General features: G+C 45.0%; 1 protein-coding gene across 8 annotated transcripts in view; it reads right to left on the reverse strand.

Annotated features, from left to right (window-relative positions):
- Window positions 1-1,308: 1,308 nt before the first annotated feature.
- Window positions 1,309-17,259, reverse strand: part of HDAC7 (histone deacetylase 7) — a 543,111-nt gene continuing 527,160 nt past the window's right edge. For all 8 annotated transcript variants that reach the window (XM_033936587.1, XM_033936586.1, XM_033936589.1 and 5 more), the window contains 3 exons: window positions 15,016-15,100; window positions 13,479-13,629; window positions 1,309-3,751 (listed from right to left, as the gene is read on the reverse strand). In XM_033936587.1, coding sequence (XP_033792478.1) covers window positions 3,706-3,751; window positions 13,479-13,629; window positions 15,016-15,100 — 282 coding nt within the window. In that variant the 3' untranslated portion in view covers window positions 1,309-3,705. The remainder of the gene's footprint in view (window positions 3,752-13,478; window positions 13,630-15,015; window positions 15,101-17,259) is intronic.

Here is a 17,259-nt window from a genome sequence, read left to right on the forward strand (position 1 = left end):
GTCCTGCGGGGTGAATCGGACATCGGGGGGGGGGAGGGAACTATGTAAAAAAAATGTTGTAAAACGCGCTCACGCATATAACGCGCAAGGTTATGCACGGTTTGTAAAAATCGTGTATAACGCACGCGTTATATGCGTGAAAATACGGTAGTTTTATCTATTTTAGACTATTATAACATCATCTATTTAGGAGCACCCAAAACAATTCTAAGGAAATTAAGGATAATTCAGCATACAGCTGTTCGATTGATTTTTGGTTTAAAAAAGAACGACCATATTAGTCCATATTATCGTTTACTTCATTGGCTGCCTTTGGAGGCAAGAGTATTATTCAAATTTTCCTGTATCTGCTTTAAGCTGATATCAGGATTGTCTCCAGCTTACCTTTTTCCTCATTTTGTGTTGCATAGACCACCAAGAGAAACTAGAAACTTCTATTTATTTGCTTATCCAAAAATTAATGGATGTAGATATAAGACCTTCTTAGATAGGACCTTAACATTTCAAGCTGGTAGGCAACAATCTTGGTTAGGTAAATGTATTCAGCAAGTTATGTTATCCTATTGCAGTTTTTGGAAATTAATTAAGACCACTTTGTTCGATGTTTATTACTTAGTGAGTTTTATTATTGAAATTCTATTTTACAAATATTTGTATTTTTTACTGTATTATTGTATTTTGCTGATTGTCCAGCTCTTTTTAGTGTAATCCGCCTAGAACTTTTGGTTATGGCAGGATAAATGAATAAAGTTATTATTATTATATGCAGCGGTATACATTTTCACATTTATAGACGGTCCCTGCTCAGAGTTTACAATCTAACGTGGACAGAGAGACATGACATATAGGTTTGGGGATGCAGAACCCAAGGTGGGAGGATTTAGGAGTCAAAAGCACTCTCGAAGAGGTAGGCTTTTAACTGGGCCTTTAACACGGCCAGAGGCAGCGCCTGCTATAGGGATTCAGGCAGCTTGTTCCAAGCATATGGCACAGCATGGTAGAAAGGGCGGAGTCTGGATTTGGCAGTTGAAGAGAAGGGCACAACAGAATATGAGAACTCAGATGCCAGTAAGAATTTGTGTGAACCACACTGCATTTTAGTGCCCAAAATTAGTACGCCAATTAATAGAATGACCTCCTTATTTTGATACAGCACTACGTGCATTCTCCATATCAAAAGAGTAGCTTCCCTGTTTGAGAAAAATTAAAATGCAGGCTAATCTGTAGACTCTCGAGAACTCCACTTCTTTGTATGCTTTTGAGAGGATCTTTGGTCTTCTGATAAATAACACACTCGTATACATACAGTACTGTATATACAGAAGTCTGTGTGTTTTGGTCCTTTATTGTGCAGTTTAAGGCAAATAAAAGTTATTGTCCCAATTTTTATTTTATTTTATTTTTTTACAAAATCGTAATATATATATATATATAAAATATATTTATATATAAAGTATATAAACATTTTTTTCTACACAGAACCAAAGTTAAATTCCAAACGAACAGTTTATCAAAGTCAAATGGAGTTTCCAAGATGATGTAATAAGAGAAGGCAAAAAAAGTTAAGACAAATACTATTACTTGCATAGATTAAAAATTTCTCAACATTCCCCTTCCCCTTTAACAAAGCTGTAGTGTGGTTTTTAGTGTCGGCCGCAGCAGTAACAGCTCCGATGCTCATGGGAATTCTATAAGCGTCAGAGCTGTTACTGTCACAGATGGCGCTAAAAATCATGCTACAGTTTTGTAAAAGGGGAGGGGTTTATTTTGGATGTATATTGTGCTTAAATCCTGCTGCACATTTCAAAGACAACCAAGACACCCTGGCTCCCACTGTCCTGCCCTCCCCCCCCCCAAAAAAAAAAAATCCACCAAATGTGACTTTGCTTCAGGATTCCTGTAAGCATTCTGCATGCTCTACAGACTACAGATTTACCTGGGTACACAGTGCACAGTCCCCACAGGCTACTTTGTATACACAGCAATTACACCAATCCAGGCGTGGGTTTTAAAACCTTACATTTATGACGCGCTTAAGGCATATAGCACTGCATGTGTCTATGGAAGAATGTCCATCCATGCCAGTAAGTAAATGCATTAAGTTCATAGCCAGCCCTTCTGTACAGCCAGAAATGAACAGGTTTGGGTTAAAAATAAAAGGCAACCAAAAAATAACATATATATTTAATTTACAAACTACAGATTCTGCGCTTTAAAAGGAGTGTGTGTTTCTGGAGGGGAGGGTGGTCTCCTCTCTGGGATAATAATTCAAGGATTGTTTTTTGTTTTGTTTTTTTTTCCTTAGAATGAGTTCACACAGATTTCCCACCATTGCTCAGATCCTACAACTGGCAAGCAAGATTATCGTACAAGTCCCATCGTTGTGGTGTCCTCTTGGATGTTACCGAGTCTGCCTTAGGCTGTTAACGCTGCTTCTTAACTTCAGAGTTTGGAGTTTTTTTTTACTATATTGTAAAATGGCCGATGAGGAATAAAACCTGCAAATTATGTTGGTCTAATAAGAAGAAAAGATAAATGTTTTAGCCTAAAGATCCCAAACCATTTAGCATAAATCTGAGTGCAGAATTTCAATATCCAGTGCTAGAGGCAGCCAGAGACACCAGTGGTTATTACTGAATGAAGATGCAAATCATTTTGCTGCTGGGAAGGTCATATTTTATACCAATTGTGCTAACACACTTTGCTCAGAAATAGACTGTTTGTGCTGTTAAGATTTGGATGAGACTTTCACTTGCCCATGAAAAGGACAGATCTATTACTTAAGGAAAACCATTTCTTAAATGTCCTTATCTTCTTACTTTGTTTGTTCATGTGGAGTCCAAACTTAGTGCAAACTTTAAGCAAAATCATGGGCATCATTGTAGGATTTTGCAAGGCTAGTGGTTACAGTTAAGGCAAGATTCAGCACCTCTTCCATTAATGCAATCCTAGACATTGCAGGTACTCGGGCATTTCAAGTGTTAAGCTCTATGTTCAACTTTCATGTGGACTCCTCTTGGGCTGTTTATAACCAATAGAGTCTATAAGCTGTCTCTTCACTTTAAAGCCTGAGTGAAAGGACTCAGATGGCAACTCGTATAGCAATAAGAATCCAATCCTTTGATTACATGCCTTGCCCAATTCAATCCTATGAAGTCTTTATTTTACATTTCACAACTTTGCTTGGTTATGAGGTTTCTTTGCAACCCCACAGAACCAAGCAAACAGAGCACATTAAAAGCATACTCCTTTCCAACTTTCAAGCGAAGAGAGTCTTTTCTGGAAAAGGAGCATTTCTTTGGAAGGCTGGGGAAGAGACACTTTGTTCTGTAGAATTTCCAAATGTGAAAATGTTTGGTTCATGGGCACCTTGAAGCACTGCATTCTGCTCTCCTGGAAATCATTTTGGGTATTCTGGAATGCCTAGAGGTTGGAATGTCTCAAGGACAGAAGACTGATAGAATAGATGTCTATTAAATGTTCCTGTGAAATGGGATGGGATGGGAACAAGAGCACAGGGCTGGTGCCAAATGATCTCTTGGATACAGAAATTCAAATGTCAAGTGAATCAGTGCTGCGAACTGTGAGACACAAAGCAAGGGAAAAGTCAACATGAGAACCCATGTGCTCAAGAAAAAAATAAAACAAAACAGCACTTCAGACTGGATTCCTGTCCATAGCAAGGTAAGGCTGTGGTGTCACAGGTCATACGTTCATTGGCTCCTCTTCTTCCATTGGTTCATCTTGAGATCTAGAAAAAACAAACCCCAATCCAATGGTTACAGTCTGAAATAGAACTGGAGCTCTAGGCTGGAGCAAGGAGAAAAGAATAGCACGAGATGGGTGGGGGGGAAGGAGGAAGAGAATTTCAGATCTAACATATATACAATATAGCGAGTAAGCAAGACAACTTATGATTACTTTGCTATATTCTGACAGACATATTTTCATCCACTCTTATCAATTATGTACAGCTCGAAGGCAGTGCTTGAGGGAGTCCAGAGAAGAGCAACTAAGCTGATAAAGGGTATGGAAAATCTCTCATATACTGACAGATTGAAACAGCTAGGGCTGTTCTCCCTGGAGAAGCGGAGACTTAGAGGAGACATGATAGAAACCTTCAAGATCCTGAAGGGCATAGAAAAAGTAGACAGGGACAGATTTTTCAAATTATGGGGAACCACAAGTACAAGGGGGCACTCGGAGAAATTGAAAGGGGATAGGTTTAGAACAAACGCTAGGAAGTTCTTTTTCATCCAGAGGGTGGTGGATACATGGAACGTGCTTCCGGAAGCTGTAGTAAGCAGGAGCACGTTACAGGGCTTCAAAGAAGGTTTGGACAGGTTCCTAGAGGACAAGGGGATTGAGGGGTATAGATAGGAGTAGAGGTATGTTATAGGGATAGGAGTTATAGAAATAGTCAGGGACCACTGCTCATGCAATGGCCCTGATGGGCCGCCGCGGGAGCAGACCGCTGGGTAAGATGGACCTCTGGTCTGCCTCAGCGGAGGCAACTTCTTATGTTCTTATGTACTCTACAGAAATCATGCAAAAGGAAGGATGAAAACATGATAGTAGTATCCATAATGGAGTTCCTTGGTGTGAACAAGTGTTTAATTGTACAGAAAGGTCAGTCTTGCTGAGTCAGACCAAGGTCTATCAAATCTCAGACTATGGCCAGTCCCAAGTACTCAGCACACCCCAAAAATATTTCTATTTTTCATAGCTCATTTCCAGAGATGAGCAATGGTTATCCCAAGTCTACTGGACTAATATTTTTTATGGACCTTTCCTCCAAGAACTTGTTCAAACCTATTGAACACTGCAATGATGGTCACCTTGACCACATACTCCAGCAACACATTCCACAGCTTAATTATACACTGCATGATAAAAAAAAAACCCAACACTTTTGGGGGCAATTTTATAAAAGGCTCTGTGGACAGAAGTGCCACTTGCAGGTATCACTGGCACCCATAAAGCACAGTTACTTACCGTAACAGGTGTTATCCAGGGACAGCAGGCAGATATTCTTAACGTATGGGTGACGTCACCGACGGAGCCCCGGTACGGACCTTTTTAACTAGAAAGTTCTAGTTGGCCGCACCGCGCATGCGCGAGTGCCTTCCCGCCCGACGGAGGAGTGAGTGGTCTCCAGTTAAGATAAGCCAGCTAAGAAGCCAACCCGGGGAGGTGGGTGGGTCGTAAGAATATCTGCCTGCTGTCCCTGGATAACACCTGTTACGGTAAGTAACTGTGCTTTATCCCAGGACAAGCAGGCAGCATATTCTTAACGTATGGGTGACCTCCAAGCTAACAGAGAGGGAGGAGGGATGGTTGGCCATTAGGAAAATAAATTTTGTAACACAGATTGGCCGAAGTGTCCATCCCGTCTGGAGAAGGTATCCAGACAGTAGTGAGTAGTGAACGTGTGAACTGAAGACCAAGTGGCCGCCTTGCAGATTTCCTCAATAGGCGTGGAACGGAGGAAAGCCACAGAAGCAGCCATAGCTCTGACCCTGTGGGCCGTGACAGCTCCTTCCAGTGACAGGCCGGCCCGAGCATAACAGAACGCAATACAGGCAGCAAGCCAATTGGACAGCGTTCGTTTAGCGACAGGACGACCCAGACGGTTGGGATCGAAGGTCAGAAAAAGTTGAGGAGAGGATCGGTGAGCCCTGGTACGGTCAAGGTAGTATGCAAGGGCACGTTTACAATCCAGTGTGTGTAACGCCTGTTCTCCAGGATGAGAATGGGGTTTCGGGAAGAAGACAGGCAATACAATAGATTGGTTGAGGTGAAAAGCCGAAACCACCTTGGGAAGGAATTTAGGATGGGTACGCAGAACCACCTTGTCATGGTGAAAAACAGTGAACGGTGGATCGGCGACCAGTGCATGCAGCTCACTGACCCTCCTGGCAGAGGTGATGGCAATGAGGAAAAGCACCTTCCATGTGAGAAGTTTGAGCGAAGTAGTAGCAAGAGGCTCAAAGGGAGGTTCATGAGGGCAGACAAAACCACATTGAGGTCCCAGACGACCGGAGGAGGCTGTAGAGGTGGTTTGATATTGAAGAGGCCTCTCATGAACCTGGAAACCAGAGGATGAGCCGTGAGAGGTTTTCCGAGGATAGGCTCATGAAAAGCAGTGATGGCACTGAGGTGGACTCTGATTGAGGTGGACTTGAGGCCAGCATTAGACAGAGAGAGCAAATAGTCCAGTACGGTCTCCACCGCCAATGAGGTGGGATTGTGATGATGCAGGAGGCACCAAGAGGAAAACCGGGTCCACTTCTGTTGGTAACATTGGAGTGTGGTGGGTTTCCTGGAGGCGTCCAAAATGCGACGGACAGGCTGAGACAGGTTCTCTGGAGAGGTCAGCCCGAGAGAAACCAAGCTGTCAGGTGGAGGGAAGACAGATTGGGATGCAGTAGAGACTGATGCTGCTGAGTAAGCAGAGTAGGAAATACAGGAAGAGGAATGGGCTCCCTGGAGCTGAGCTGAAGCAGTAGGGAGAACCAGTGCTGTCTGGGCCACCGAGGGGCGATGAGAATCATGGTGGCCCTGTCCTTGAAGAGTTTGAAAAAGGTCCGCAACATCAGAGGAAGTGGAGGGAAGGCATAGAGGAACCGATCCGTCCAGTCGAGCAGGAATGCATCCGGGGCCAGACGATGCGGAGAGAAGAGTCTGGAACAGAACTGGGGCAGCTGATGGTTGTGAGGAGCTGCAAATAGGTCCACCTGCGGGGTGCCCCAGCGAGCAAAGATGGAGTGGAGTGTGGGAGGATCCAGAGTCCACTCGTGAGGTTGAAAGATGTGGCTGAGATTGTCGGCCAGGGAGTTCTGTTCGCCCTGGATATAGACAGCTTTGAGGTAAAGATTGTGGGCCGTGGCCCAGGTCCAGATTCGGAGGGCCTCCTGACAAAGGGGACGAGATCCGGTGCCGCCTTGCTTGTTGATGTAGTACATGGCGACTTGATTGTCCGTGCACAGGAGAAGAACCTGGGGGTAGAGGAGATGCTGGAAAGCCTTGAGAGCATAAAATATCTGAGCTCCAGGAAGTTGATGTGATGTTGACGCTCCTGAGGGGTCCAGAGTCCCTGGGTGCGGAGATCGCCCAAGTGAGCCCCCCATGCATAGGGGGAAGCATCCGTGGTTATGACCATGGAATGGGGAGGTAGATGAAAGAGAAGTCCCCTGGAAAGATTTGAGGAGCTCAACCACCATTGAAGAGATTGCTGAAGAGACGATGTCACAGAGATGGGATGAGAAAGAAGATTCGTGATCTGTGACCATTGGTTGGCAAGGGTCCATTGAGGTATCCTGAGGTGGAGTCGCGCCAGAGGAATCACATGGACTGTCGAGGCCATGTGGCCCAGAAGGACCATCATCTGCCGAGCAGGGATGGATGGATGGAGGAGCACCTGTCGACAAAGGTGAAGCAGGGTGTGGTGCCGGTCGGCAGGAAGGAATGCCCTCATCTGATTGGTATCGAGAACTGCTCCGATGAACTGAAGGCGTTGTGTGGGAAGCAGATGCGACTTGGGATAATTGATCTCGAATCCCAAGAGATGGAGGAAAGAGATGGTTTGATGAGTGGCTTGGAGCACAAGTGGAGATGTAGTCGCTTTCACCAACCAATCGTCCAAGTAGGGGAACACCTGTAGGTTGTGGGACCTGAGAAAAGCCGCTACCACAATCAGGCATTTGGTGAACACCCTGGGTGATGATGCGAGACCAAAAGGCAGTACCTTGTACTGATAGTGGTGATTCTGTATCTGGAATCGAAGGTAGCGACGTGAAGCCTGATGGATTGGAATGTGAGTGTAGGCCTCCTTGAGGTCCAGGGAACATAGCCAGTCGTGTTGAGATAGAAGAGGGTAAAGTGTGGCAAGGGAGAGCATTTTGAACTTTTCCTTGACCAAACACTTGTTGAGGTTCCTGAGGTCTAGGATGGGACGAAGATCTCCCGTTTTCTTGGGTACCAGGAAGTAGCGGGAGTAAAATCCCTGACCTCTTTGGTCTGGAGGAACTTCTTCGATGGCATTGAGGAGGAGGAGGGATTGAACCTCCCTGAGGAGGAGTGGAGTTTGGGAGGAGTGAGAAGCAGACTCTACGGGAGGATGGTCTACAGGAAGAGTCTGGAACCTTAGTGAGTATCCGTGACGGATGATGTTGAGAACCCACAGGTCTGATGTGATGGCCTCCCAGCGTTGTAGAAAGATGGTGAGGCGGCCTCCGATAGGTTGAGGAAGAGGCATCGACGGTTGGAGACTGGCTATGCCCTGGAGAAAGGAGTCAAAAGGGCTGAGGAGGTTTAGTCTGAGGGAGAGGCTTGGTCGCCTGGTGAGACTGAGAGCGAGCCTGAGTGTGCTGTTGTTGGCGAGGCCGACGAGATTGCTGTTGAGGAGGATTAAGCGGCCTAGCAGAAAAGCGACGTTGGTAAGAGGACTGAGGTCTGTATGGTCGTGCAGGTGGAGTCTTCTTTTTAGGCTTAATGAGGGTGTCCCATCTTGTCTCATGAGCCGAAAGTTTTTGTGTTGTGGTATCCAGAGACTCCCCAAAAAGTTCATCACCAAGGCAGGGCGCGTTGGCGAGGCGGTCTTGGTGGTTCACACCAAGATCAGACACCCTCAGCCAGGCAAGGCGTCGCATGGCTACTGCCAGTGCAGAAGCTCGGGAAGTGAGCTCGAAGGAATCATAAATCGAGCGCACCATGAATTTTCTGAGCTGAAGGAGGGTGGAAATTTGCTGTTGAAATAGTGGGACCTTGCGTTCAGGTATATATTTTTGTAAAGCAGAAAGTTGTTGTACCAGGTATTTCATATAAAATGAAAAATGAAAGGTGTAGTTGTTGGCTCTTTTAGCCAGCATGGCATTCTGGTACAGGCGCTTTCCAAATTTGTCCATTGTTTTTCCCTCTCTGCCAGGAGGGGTGAAGGCATAAACACTGGAACCTTGAGATTTTTTGAGAGTGGATTCTACTAGGAGGCTCTCATGGGGCAATTGGGGTTTATCAAATCCCGGAATAGGGATGACCTGGTATAAACTGTCCAGTTTCCTAGGGGCACCTGGAACAGTAAGGGGATTCTCCAAATTTTTATATAATGTTTCCCGTAGGATGTCATGTACGGGCAGTTTAAGAAATTCCTTGGGAGGCTGGTCGAAGTCCAAGGCTTCTAAAAAGGCCTGGGACTTCTTGGAGTCGGACTCAAGTGGTATGGAGAGAGCCGCAGACATCTCCCGAAGGAATTTAGTGAAGGAGGATTGCTCGGGCTTGGAGGTGGATTCAGCCATGGAGGGTTCCTCATCTGTAGAAGAGGCATCCTCCTCGGTACCGAGTGGGGATTGCTCCCATAAGTCTGGGTCCCTGATGGCCGGTTCAGTATGGCGGGTTTTAGAAAGGGACTTGCCAGATCGCATGGATACGGTGCCGGGAGATGAAGACCGGCGTCGATCCCTGTCCTGGGAGGAGTGGTGCCGATCCCCGTCCCGAGACGACCGGTGTCGATCTTGGGGCCGGGAGGGGTCCTCTGCAGCGCAAGTCTGAAGTGCAGGCTGGGCAGATAAGACCGGCATGGAAGTGTCCATCGGTACCGAGGGGGTGGACACCGGTGGAGTGGTGCGAGGCTCGGGTCGGACCGGTACCGGAAGGAGCGGTGCCAGTAGGGTCGGAAGGAGCTGTTGGAGTTGCTGTTGAAGCTGCTCCTGGAGTTTGTCCTGGAGGATGGCCGAGATGCGGTCCTCCAATGGGGGCACCGGTACCGTTTTAGTTTTCTTCGGTACCACAGGTGCTGCTCGATGCTCCGGCGATGAGGAGGCCGATGACGAGGCACTCACCGAGATCGGAGCGGAGCGTTTACGGGGTCGGCGGGACGCCGGAAGGACCGGGGTCACCGCGGTAACTGGAGGGCGCTCAAGGGAAGTGGAAGGCTTCTTAGCCGGCTTACCTGGCGCTATCGACCCCGAAGGAAGATCAGGCGTCGTCGATGTGGTCGGTGCCGATTTAGGCGGTGCCGTCGACGTCGGGGCCTGATCCATGGTAGAACCGGTACCGAAAAGAATATTTTGTTGTATTTGCCGGTTCTTGAGAGTGCGTTTCTTAAGGGTAGCACAGCGGGTGCAGGTGTCAGCCCGATGCTCTGGACCCAAACACTGAAGGCACCAGTTGTGTGGGTCAGTTAGAGAGATCGGGCGTGCACACCGCTGGCACTTCTTGAAGCCCGGTTGAGGGGGCATGAAGGGAAACACGGCCTCCGCGAAATCAAACCCGGAGGCTTGGATGATTACAACAGGCCCCGCCGGGGCCGGCTGCAAAAGCAAAGAAAAAAGACACGAGTTTTTTTTTTGTTTGTTTTTTTTAAGAAATTTAGTCGAAAGACAAGAAAAAACAGAACAAAAAGGAATCAAAAATCGCGAGCGGGAAGGCAAAAATAGAGTTTTCAACGGCCGTTGAAAACACATGCGTCTTCTTCGCTCCGCGGAAACGAAGAAACTGGAGACCACGCACTCCTCCGTCGGGCGGGAAGGCACTCGCGCATGCGCGGTGCGGCCAACTAGAACTTTCTAGTTAAAAAGGTCCGTACCGGGGCTCCGTCGGTGACGTCACCCATACGTTAAGAATATGCTGCCTGCTTGTCCTGGGATAATTGGCAGTACCGCAACAAGCAGTATTCTATAGGGTAGTGCCTAAATGCTATTGCAAAGGAGGCATACTCGTAGAGAATGGGAGGGCCATGGGTGTATTGCGCTGTTCCTTGTGATCCTGGGTAAGTCACCCACCAGGACAGACGGAAAAATACAATGCTCAAATATCTGAATGTAAAATTGATTAGACAATCTCCATCGATAGGCGGTATATAAATAACTTAAATAATAATAATAATAACTTATAGAATACAATCAGTTGTGTATGTTGATTAACTAGGTGCACCCACTTGCACCCAGTCATTGACCTGGTATATGTGATCACACCTATCTTTTGGCACATCACAGCAGGCTTGCGCTAGCATTCTACAATGACTTAAGTGTTAGAGAATTGGCATTAAGGGGAGTAGTTATCAAGCAGCGCTAGAGTTTTAAGACACCTTATTTACAAATGTATGTTTTGCATTTTATTACTCTACAAATACTTGTGTTGACACACTGTAAGTTGCATTAGGTCCCTAAAATCACAGTAATATTAACTCCAGCAAAAGGTTGGGGTTATTTCACTGCTGGGGAGCATCAGGTTGCAAGCTGCAGCCAGATACTCCCAAAGCACATGACCCCCCCTCCTGTCATAAGACCCCCCCTTCTTCCAGTAAAAGTCCATCCCCCATCTGTCCAGGGGTGGTCTCTGGAGAAAGGCGAGTCCCATTTGCTCCTACAGCAAAACAGTGTGGCTACTACTAGGGGTCACGACGCCTAGCAGTAGTCACACGAGACTACCACTAGGGGTGCCATTTTCCAGAAGATGCTGGATTGGGCAGGAGAAACTGGTCATCGCTCATGCCTGACCACCACCCCTGGATCACCAATGCATTGAAAGGTAGCCCATGCCCGTGTGTGTGGGGGGGGCGGGGGAGGGGAGCAGGAACCATGTGCTGCTGGCCCAGTCTGTCACCTGATGCTCTCGGGTTGCAGGAATAACTGCTTGCAAAGTGGCTCACAAACAGCATTATTCATTTAAAACTACGCATATATTTTTCACGGATGTGATTTCTCAGTAGGATTTAGTTTTCTTGTTATTTGCATAAATAAAGATTTAAAAACCCCCAAAAAACCATAATTCAGTAACCTGTGGTACCGAGATCCTACAGGTTGAATCTGGTGCTAAATCAAGGTGTTTTAAAAGGTGATCTTTTACCATACCTTGATAAATTCCCCCTTATGCCTGCCCAATTGTGGCACCTATTTCTTGGCACCAATCATAGAATTGTCCCTTATGATTTCTTTGGGTTATCAGTTTCATGGGCTGTCCTCTTACCTAAGCAATTTGATTTAACGACAATCCCCTTGTGATAGCATGAGTCTTGGCAACCTGAGCCTTTAAATACACAGCCAGACTACAGCAAGAATCTTCACTTGTTCAGCTCAGGTTCCAAACCTAGAGTAAGTCTGCCTTCCCTTGCAGGCAGTCAGCTCAAGTTCAAACACAGAGCAGCTCAGGGTTAAATATCAAAAGGAAGTCCGTTTCCCTAACAGACCAATAGATGAATTTCAAAGATTCCTGAGCAGTATACGACAACATAAAAAAGTAACTGGTCCTATTGTGTAGGCCGAATAAATAACTGAGCAAAAGCATATGTACTAGAGGCAAAGTCAGGAGGGCTGTTTTTCCTGTTCTTGGCCTCCTTGGCTTTCCCCAACTCTAGGTTTTTATTTTCCCTGGCTGGACCATGCCCTCCTGGCTTAATTCTGGCATTGTTAAGGTGTCACAGTAGGGAGTGTGTTTAAAGAAGACTGGGGGTTCTCTTATATACTCCCCTATTAACCATTCCATCCCTCTCATGGTTTAATAATATTTCTATAATATCCTTTTGCAGTCACCTATCTTTTTAGCCTTTCTTCATAAAAAGATGTTCCATAATCTATCATTTTGTCACCATTCTCTGAACCTTTTCTAGATCTGTTAAGCGCCTTACTGTACATACCTACACATGGCACCCATCGAGGTAGGCACCTACCCCAAAATCTATTTTTTTAAATTGTTTTTAATGGCACTAATTGAACCAATTAAAAAATTAAGTTAGGTGCCTAGATTGGCTAGGCACGCCAATCTTCGTGCCCAACAGCAAGCACTTTTTATAGAATCAGGGCCTAAGCGCTGTTCTACAAACAGTGCTCTGAGTTGGGCACCATTTATAAAATATTGCTTAGCACCAGGATCTACACCTAACTTTTAAACAAAAGATTTACACCAACGGAACCCTGGGGCAAACCCTTGTGCCCCGTGCAGAGCTGCAATCAAAATGGCTGCTGGGAATTCCTGCAGCATTTTGTGTAAACTTATGTATATTGAAGTTGTTTGTTTGCACTATGGTAGTTTGGAAATTTAATAAAGATTTCCAAGAAAAAAAAAAAAAAAAAAAAAGACTGCCCCGGGAACTTGCAGCAGCCTTTTTTGATCATGGCTCTGCACGGGGCAGGAGCGAATGAAGATAGCTCCTGTCCCGCTTCACCGCTAAACCACCAGGGTTCAAAGGTATGTTGTAGAGAGGTTTGGGAGGGGGGTGGTTAACAGTTGGCTGGGACAGGACATGGGAAGAATCAATCCTCTTCCGGCTCACTGCTGGACCACCAGGGCTTAAGGCAGGCCTGTGGGGGAAGTACGTAGACCTGAGGACCCAAATATAAACAGAGATTCCCATTTTTTGGCCCCCAAATCTCAGTTTATATTCGAGTATATACACTAGATTTATATTCTGTCATATTTAACTGCCAAATGAGTAATTGCTTTATCCATACAGGTGTATTTAGACTGGTGCGGCACCTGATTACCTCTCTTCAGTCATTCCTCTTGGAGTGACTCCGACAGACAGAGATGCTAGCGCCGTCACAGTCTCCACCTCATCCTTGTCATGTTTCTGTGCATCCAGGAATGAGCAGCCTGTCCTGGACATATGGCGCTGGACAGAACTCCAGTATTTACCTTAAAAGAGAGATGAAAACTCAAATAAAAAGCTGTGAAGTGGACAAAAGAGAAACTAGAGGGGAGGGAGATGAACAAAATCAGATTCTCTTTCTCCTTCAAAAATCCATTTTATCTACTGAACAGCAGCATTGCCAGCTTCCCTCACACACGCACTGTCCCACCACAGAACAGATTTAGCATGAGCAATGACAGCAGAAGAATTTACCATACCATTCTGTCCATCTAACTAATTCATGCACTTGAAGGAACCACCCATACGAAAAGAGAGGTGGTTAGCACCCATATAAATTTTGAACTTTATACCGACAGTCCAGAGAGATGAACAATTCGATGCAAGAGGCTTGTACTTCCCAGAGATATGATCAGTGTGTTAGCAAGCACTTTCACCTAAGCGTTCTCCAGAAAAGGGGTTAAAAATCAGAGAAGCATAGAACTCAGCTACTGCAACATGACCAAATTCCATCGCCTCCTCGGGGGACCTTGAGAAAATGTAATACTGCTCGTGAGCCATGCTGACACCACAGTTCTTACTGTCCTGTGCTGCCACTCATATGGCATATACATGCTCCTCGCAGGAGCTTGGTAAAGCCATCAGCTGCTGTACCACTCTTGATCATAGCAGTGCCCTGCAGCTCTCCAGAAAATCTGCATATTCCTCTGTTTGCCACAAAGGGGTTCTGCTGTGTTTATAAACAGGGAGGGGGGGCGTAGAAAAATCCCCCCATCAAAATGGAAAAATATCTGTACGTTTTGAAAATGGTGTGCTGATGACACCCCAGATGACAAAGAGTGAGAAGAGACAGACCGTGGGTGATGGTCTTGAATGAGGAGAAAACATTGTACATGATGAAAAGGAGCGAAGAAAGGGGGTTGTGGATAATAGTTCCCTGATGAGTGCTTTATGATAAAGAAGAATGGCTTGGATTATTAGAAGCTACCAGGGTAGATGCTTTCAGAATGGTGAGGTTTTCCTTGAAAGTCACTATCTGCACTCTCAGAGTGGAAGCCCGCACCAACATATACCTGCTATAAAGCACAAGCCACAGGCACCAGCCTCTCCAAACTTCCTCAAAGAGGGACTAAAAGCTTTCCATGGCCCTGTGTCAACTGGCTAGCAACTACACACAATGGGAGGAGGGGAAAGGAGTCTGCTCTAGGGTTTTTGCCATGTCTGCTGGGGTCTGGGATTCATTTCTTGAAATTCCAAGCAAACATTTGTGCCTAATTTCCTCACAATGGCTGCTGTCACGCTGCAGACCCTTTGAAGCTGATTAGCTCCAGATTTGCAATTTCTTTGTTATATCATTTAATCAGTCTCCCTTGCTTTCCACACCCCACCCTACCCCCTCCCCTCCCTCAAGAAGAAGAGGACGGGGGACTCACGCTGCACTTGGATGACTGCTTCCAGTGATCGGATTGCATTCGGGTTTGGTCTTTGCTTCAGAACCTCTTCTGGGAACGGGTCCAGCTACAGGGAGGAGAGAGATGAAATACTGGCTCAAACACCAAATGTGTACACACTTGGATGACACCAAACTCCACCTACAGCAACCAACTTTAAGACAGGAGCCTCAAACCCACCCTTCCCCTGATCATTTATAAAATGGTATTGAACCCTTTCGCACAATAAAGAGTGGAGGTAGCCTAATGGCTAGGACAGTGAGCTGAGAGCCTGGAAAACCCACTGTTGCTCCAGTGTGATCCTTTACTGCCTCAGGGCAGTAAAGGATCCTTTACTTACAGGGCAGTTCTATAACTAGGTGCCTGCCATTAAGTGTGCTGAGAAAACTGGCACTTACCTGCAGTAAAACTAATCTACAAAGCAAAGAAATTTGATCATGTCACCCCCCTCTTGCTTAAAGTACGCTGGCTACCTATAACTCATCGTCTCTCCTACAAAATACTTCTTTTTTTTTTTTCAAATTCTTTATTTACTTTTAAACTACAGTTGTGCACAATAATTAATACATTTACATAGAATATTATAATTAAAGCACGTTAAACTTACAAGAATTTATAATAAAAAATTATTTCCCTCACCCATCCACCTGTTAATCAATAAATAGATACCTACAAGAAATATCTAAACATCCCCCTTAAATCAATTCCAAAACGTGCCCCCTCTCCCACCCTCCCTCCCTGGATGTGTATGTTAAAAGGACATCTAAAGAGATCAGTCCTTACAGTACTTAGTTAATGGCTCCCAAACATCCATGAATTTCTTGTAACTTCCCTTCTGAATGGCCATGAACCGTTCCTTTTTAAAAATATAACAGAGGGATTCCCACCAAAATGTGTAGTTTAGTCTATCCCAATTTTTAAAAATAAGCTGAATGGCAACCTCTGCCATTATCAAAAGAAGTTTATTATTTCTCACAGATAGTTGACTCTTTGCTCTCATAAATGTACCAAATAAAATGATATCATACAATAATGCCACTGGATTCTCCAATAAATTATTTACTTGATCCCAAATAGATTTCCAAAATTTCAGTATCAAGGGGCAATAGTATAATAAATGATCCAACGTCCCAGCTTCGAGATGACAGTGCCAGCATCTATTAGACTTGGAACTATCTACTTTATGTAAATGAACTGGGGTCCAAAAAGCTCTATGTAATTAAAAAAAACATGTTTGTCTCACAGATGCAGACACCGTACATTTCATCCTCCAAGTCCATATTCGTGGCCATTGAGACGCAGTAATCTGTTGCTTTATCTCAATGCTCCAAATATCACGAAGACCAGTCTTTGTTCTAAGAGAATCCATGCCGCTCTTCCATGGTCTTATTAATACTAAACGAAAATGCTTCTTTTGAAGCGAACTCTACCCTATTATTTCTACCCTTCACCACTCTACTTTCCCTCTTATGGTTTCTTTTATCCTCAATATAATTACTTACTTTCCCGTTTCCCTTTTTCCCCCCTATTTGTTCTAGTAAATCTGTTTGAATTTCTCTCCCTTTTTAATAGTTTTTGTTTGTTTGTTTGTTTTATTAATATTTTATATTGTAAACCGTTTAAGTATATATTTGATAAACGGTCTATCAAAGAATAAAGAAACTTGGATCATTCATTATATGCTACCTGATTGTCTTGCCTGGTTTTCTCTGTGCTCATGTGTTGTAGATAGGGAACCTCTCTATAACTCAGGAACTTACATAGAGCTCCTTTTACAAAGGTGCGCTAGCGGTTTTAGCGCACACTAAAATGCCACGTGCTCTAGCTGCTACCGTCTCCTTTTAAGCAGGCGGTAATTGTGCGCTAATCCGGTGCGTGCGCTAAAAACGCTAGCGCACCTTTGTAAAAGGAGCCCATAGTGTCAAGAAATAGTGGGGAACCTAATAGTTTTTTTCCCTGAATCTATGTAAGTTCCTATGGATTGTAGATTGTTTCAAAAAACTGTAGGGAACCTATGTATATGTTCACCTGTAACCCATCCTGAGCTTTCTAGAACAGGCTATAAATAAATAAATAAATAAATGCATGATACGCTGTCCTGTCATGGTAGTGCACAATTGCAAGAGGATGCATGTGTGGGAAGGGCATATCTCAATTTATTAAAATAACTTATAGAATTGTATAAATTATGTATGTTGCATGGTACACTTAGGAATGGTCATTTAC

The sequence above is a fragment of the Geotrypetes seraphini genome, chromosome 3, assembly GCF_902459505.1.
Source record: "Geotrypetes seraphini chromosome 3, aGeoSer1.1, whole genome shotgun sequence".
In the NCBI taxonomy this organism is placed as follows: Eukaryota; Metazoa; Chordata; class Amphibia; order Gymnophiona; family Dermophiidae; genus Geotrypetes; species Geotrypetes seraphini.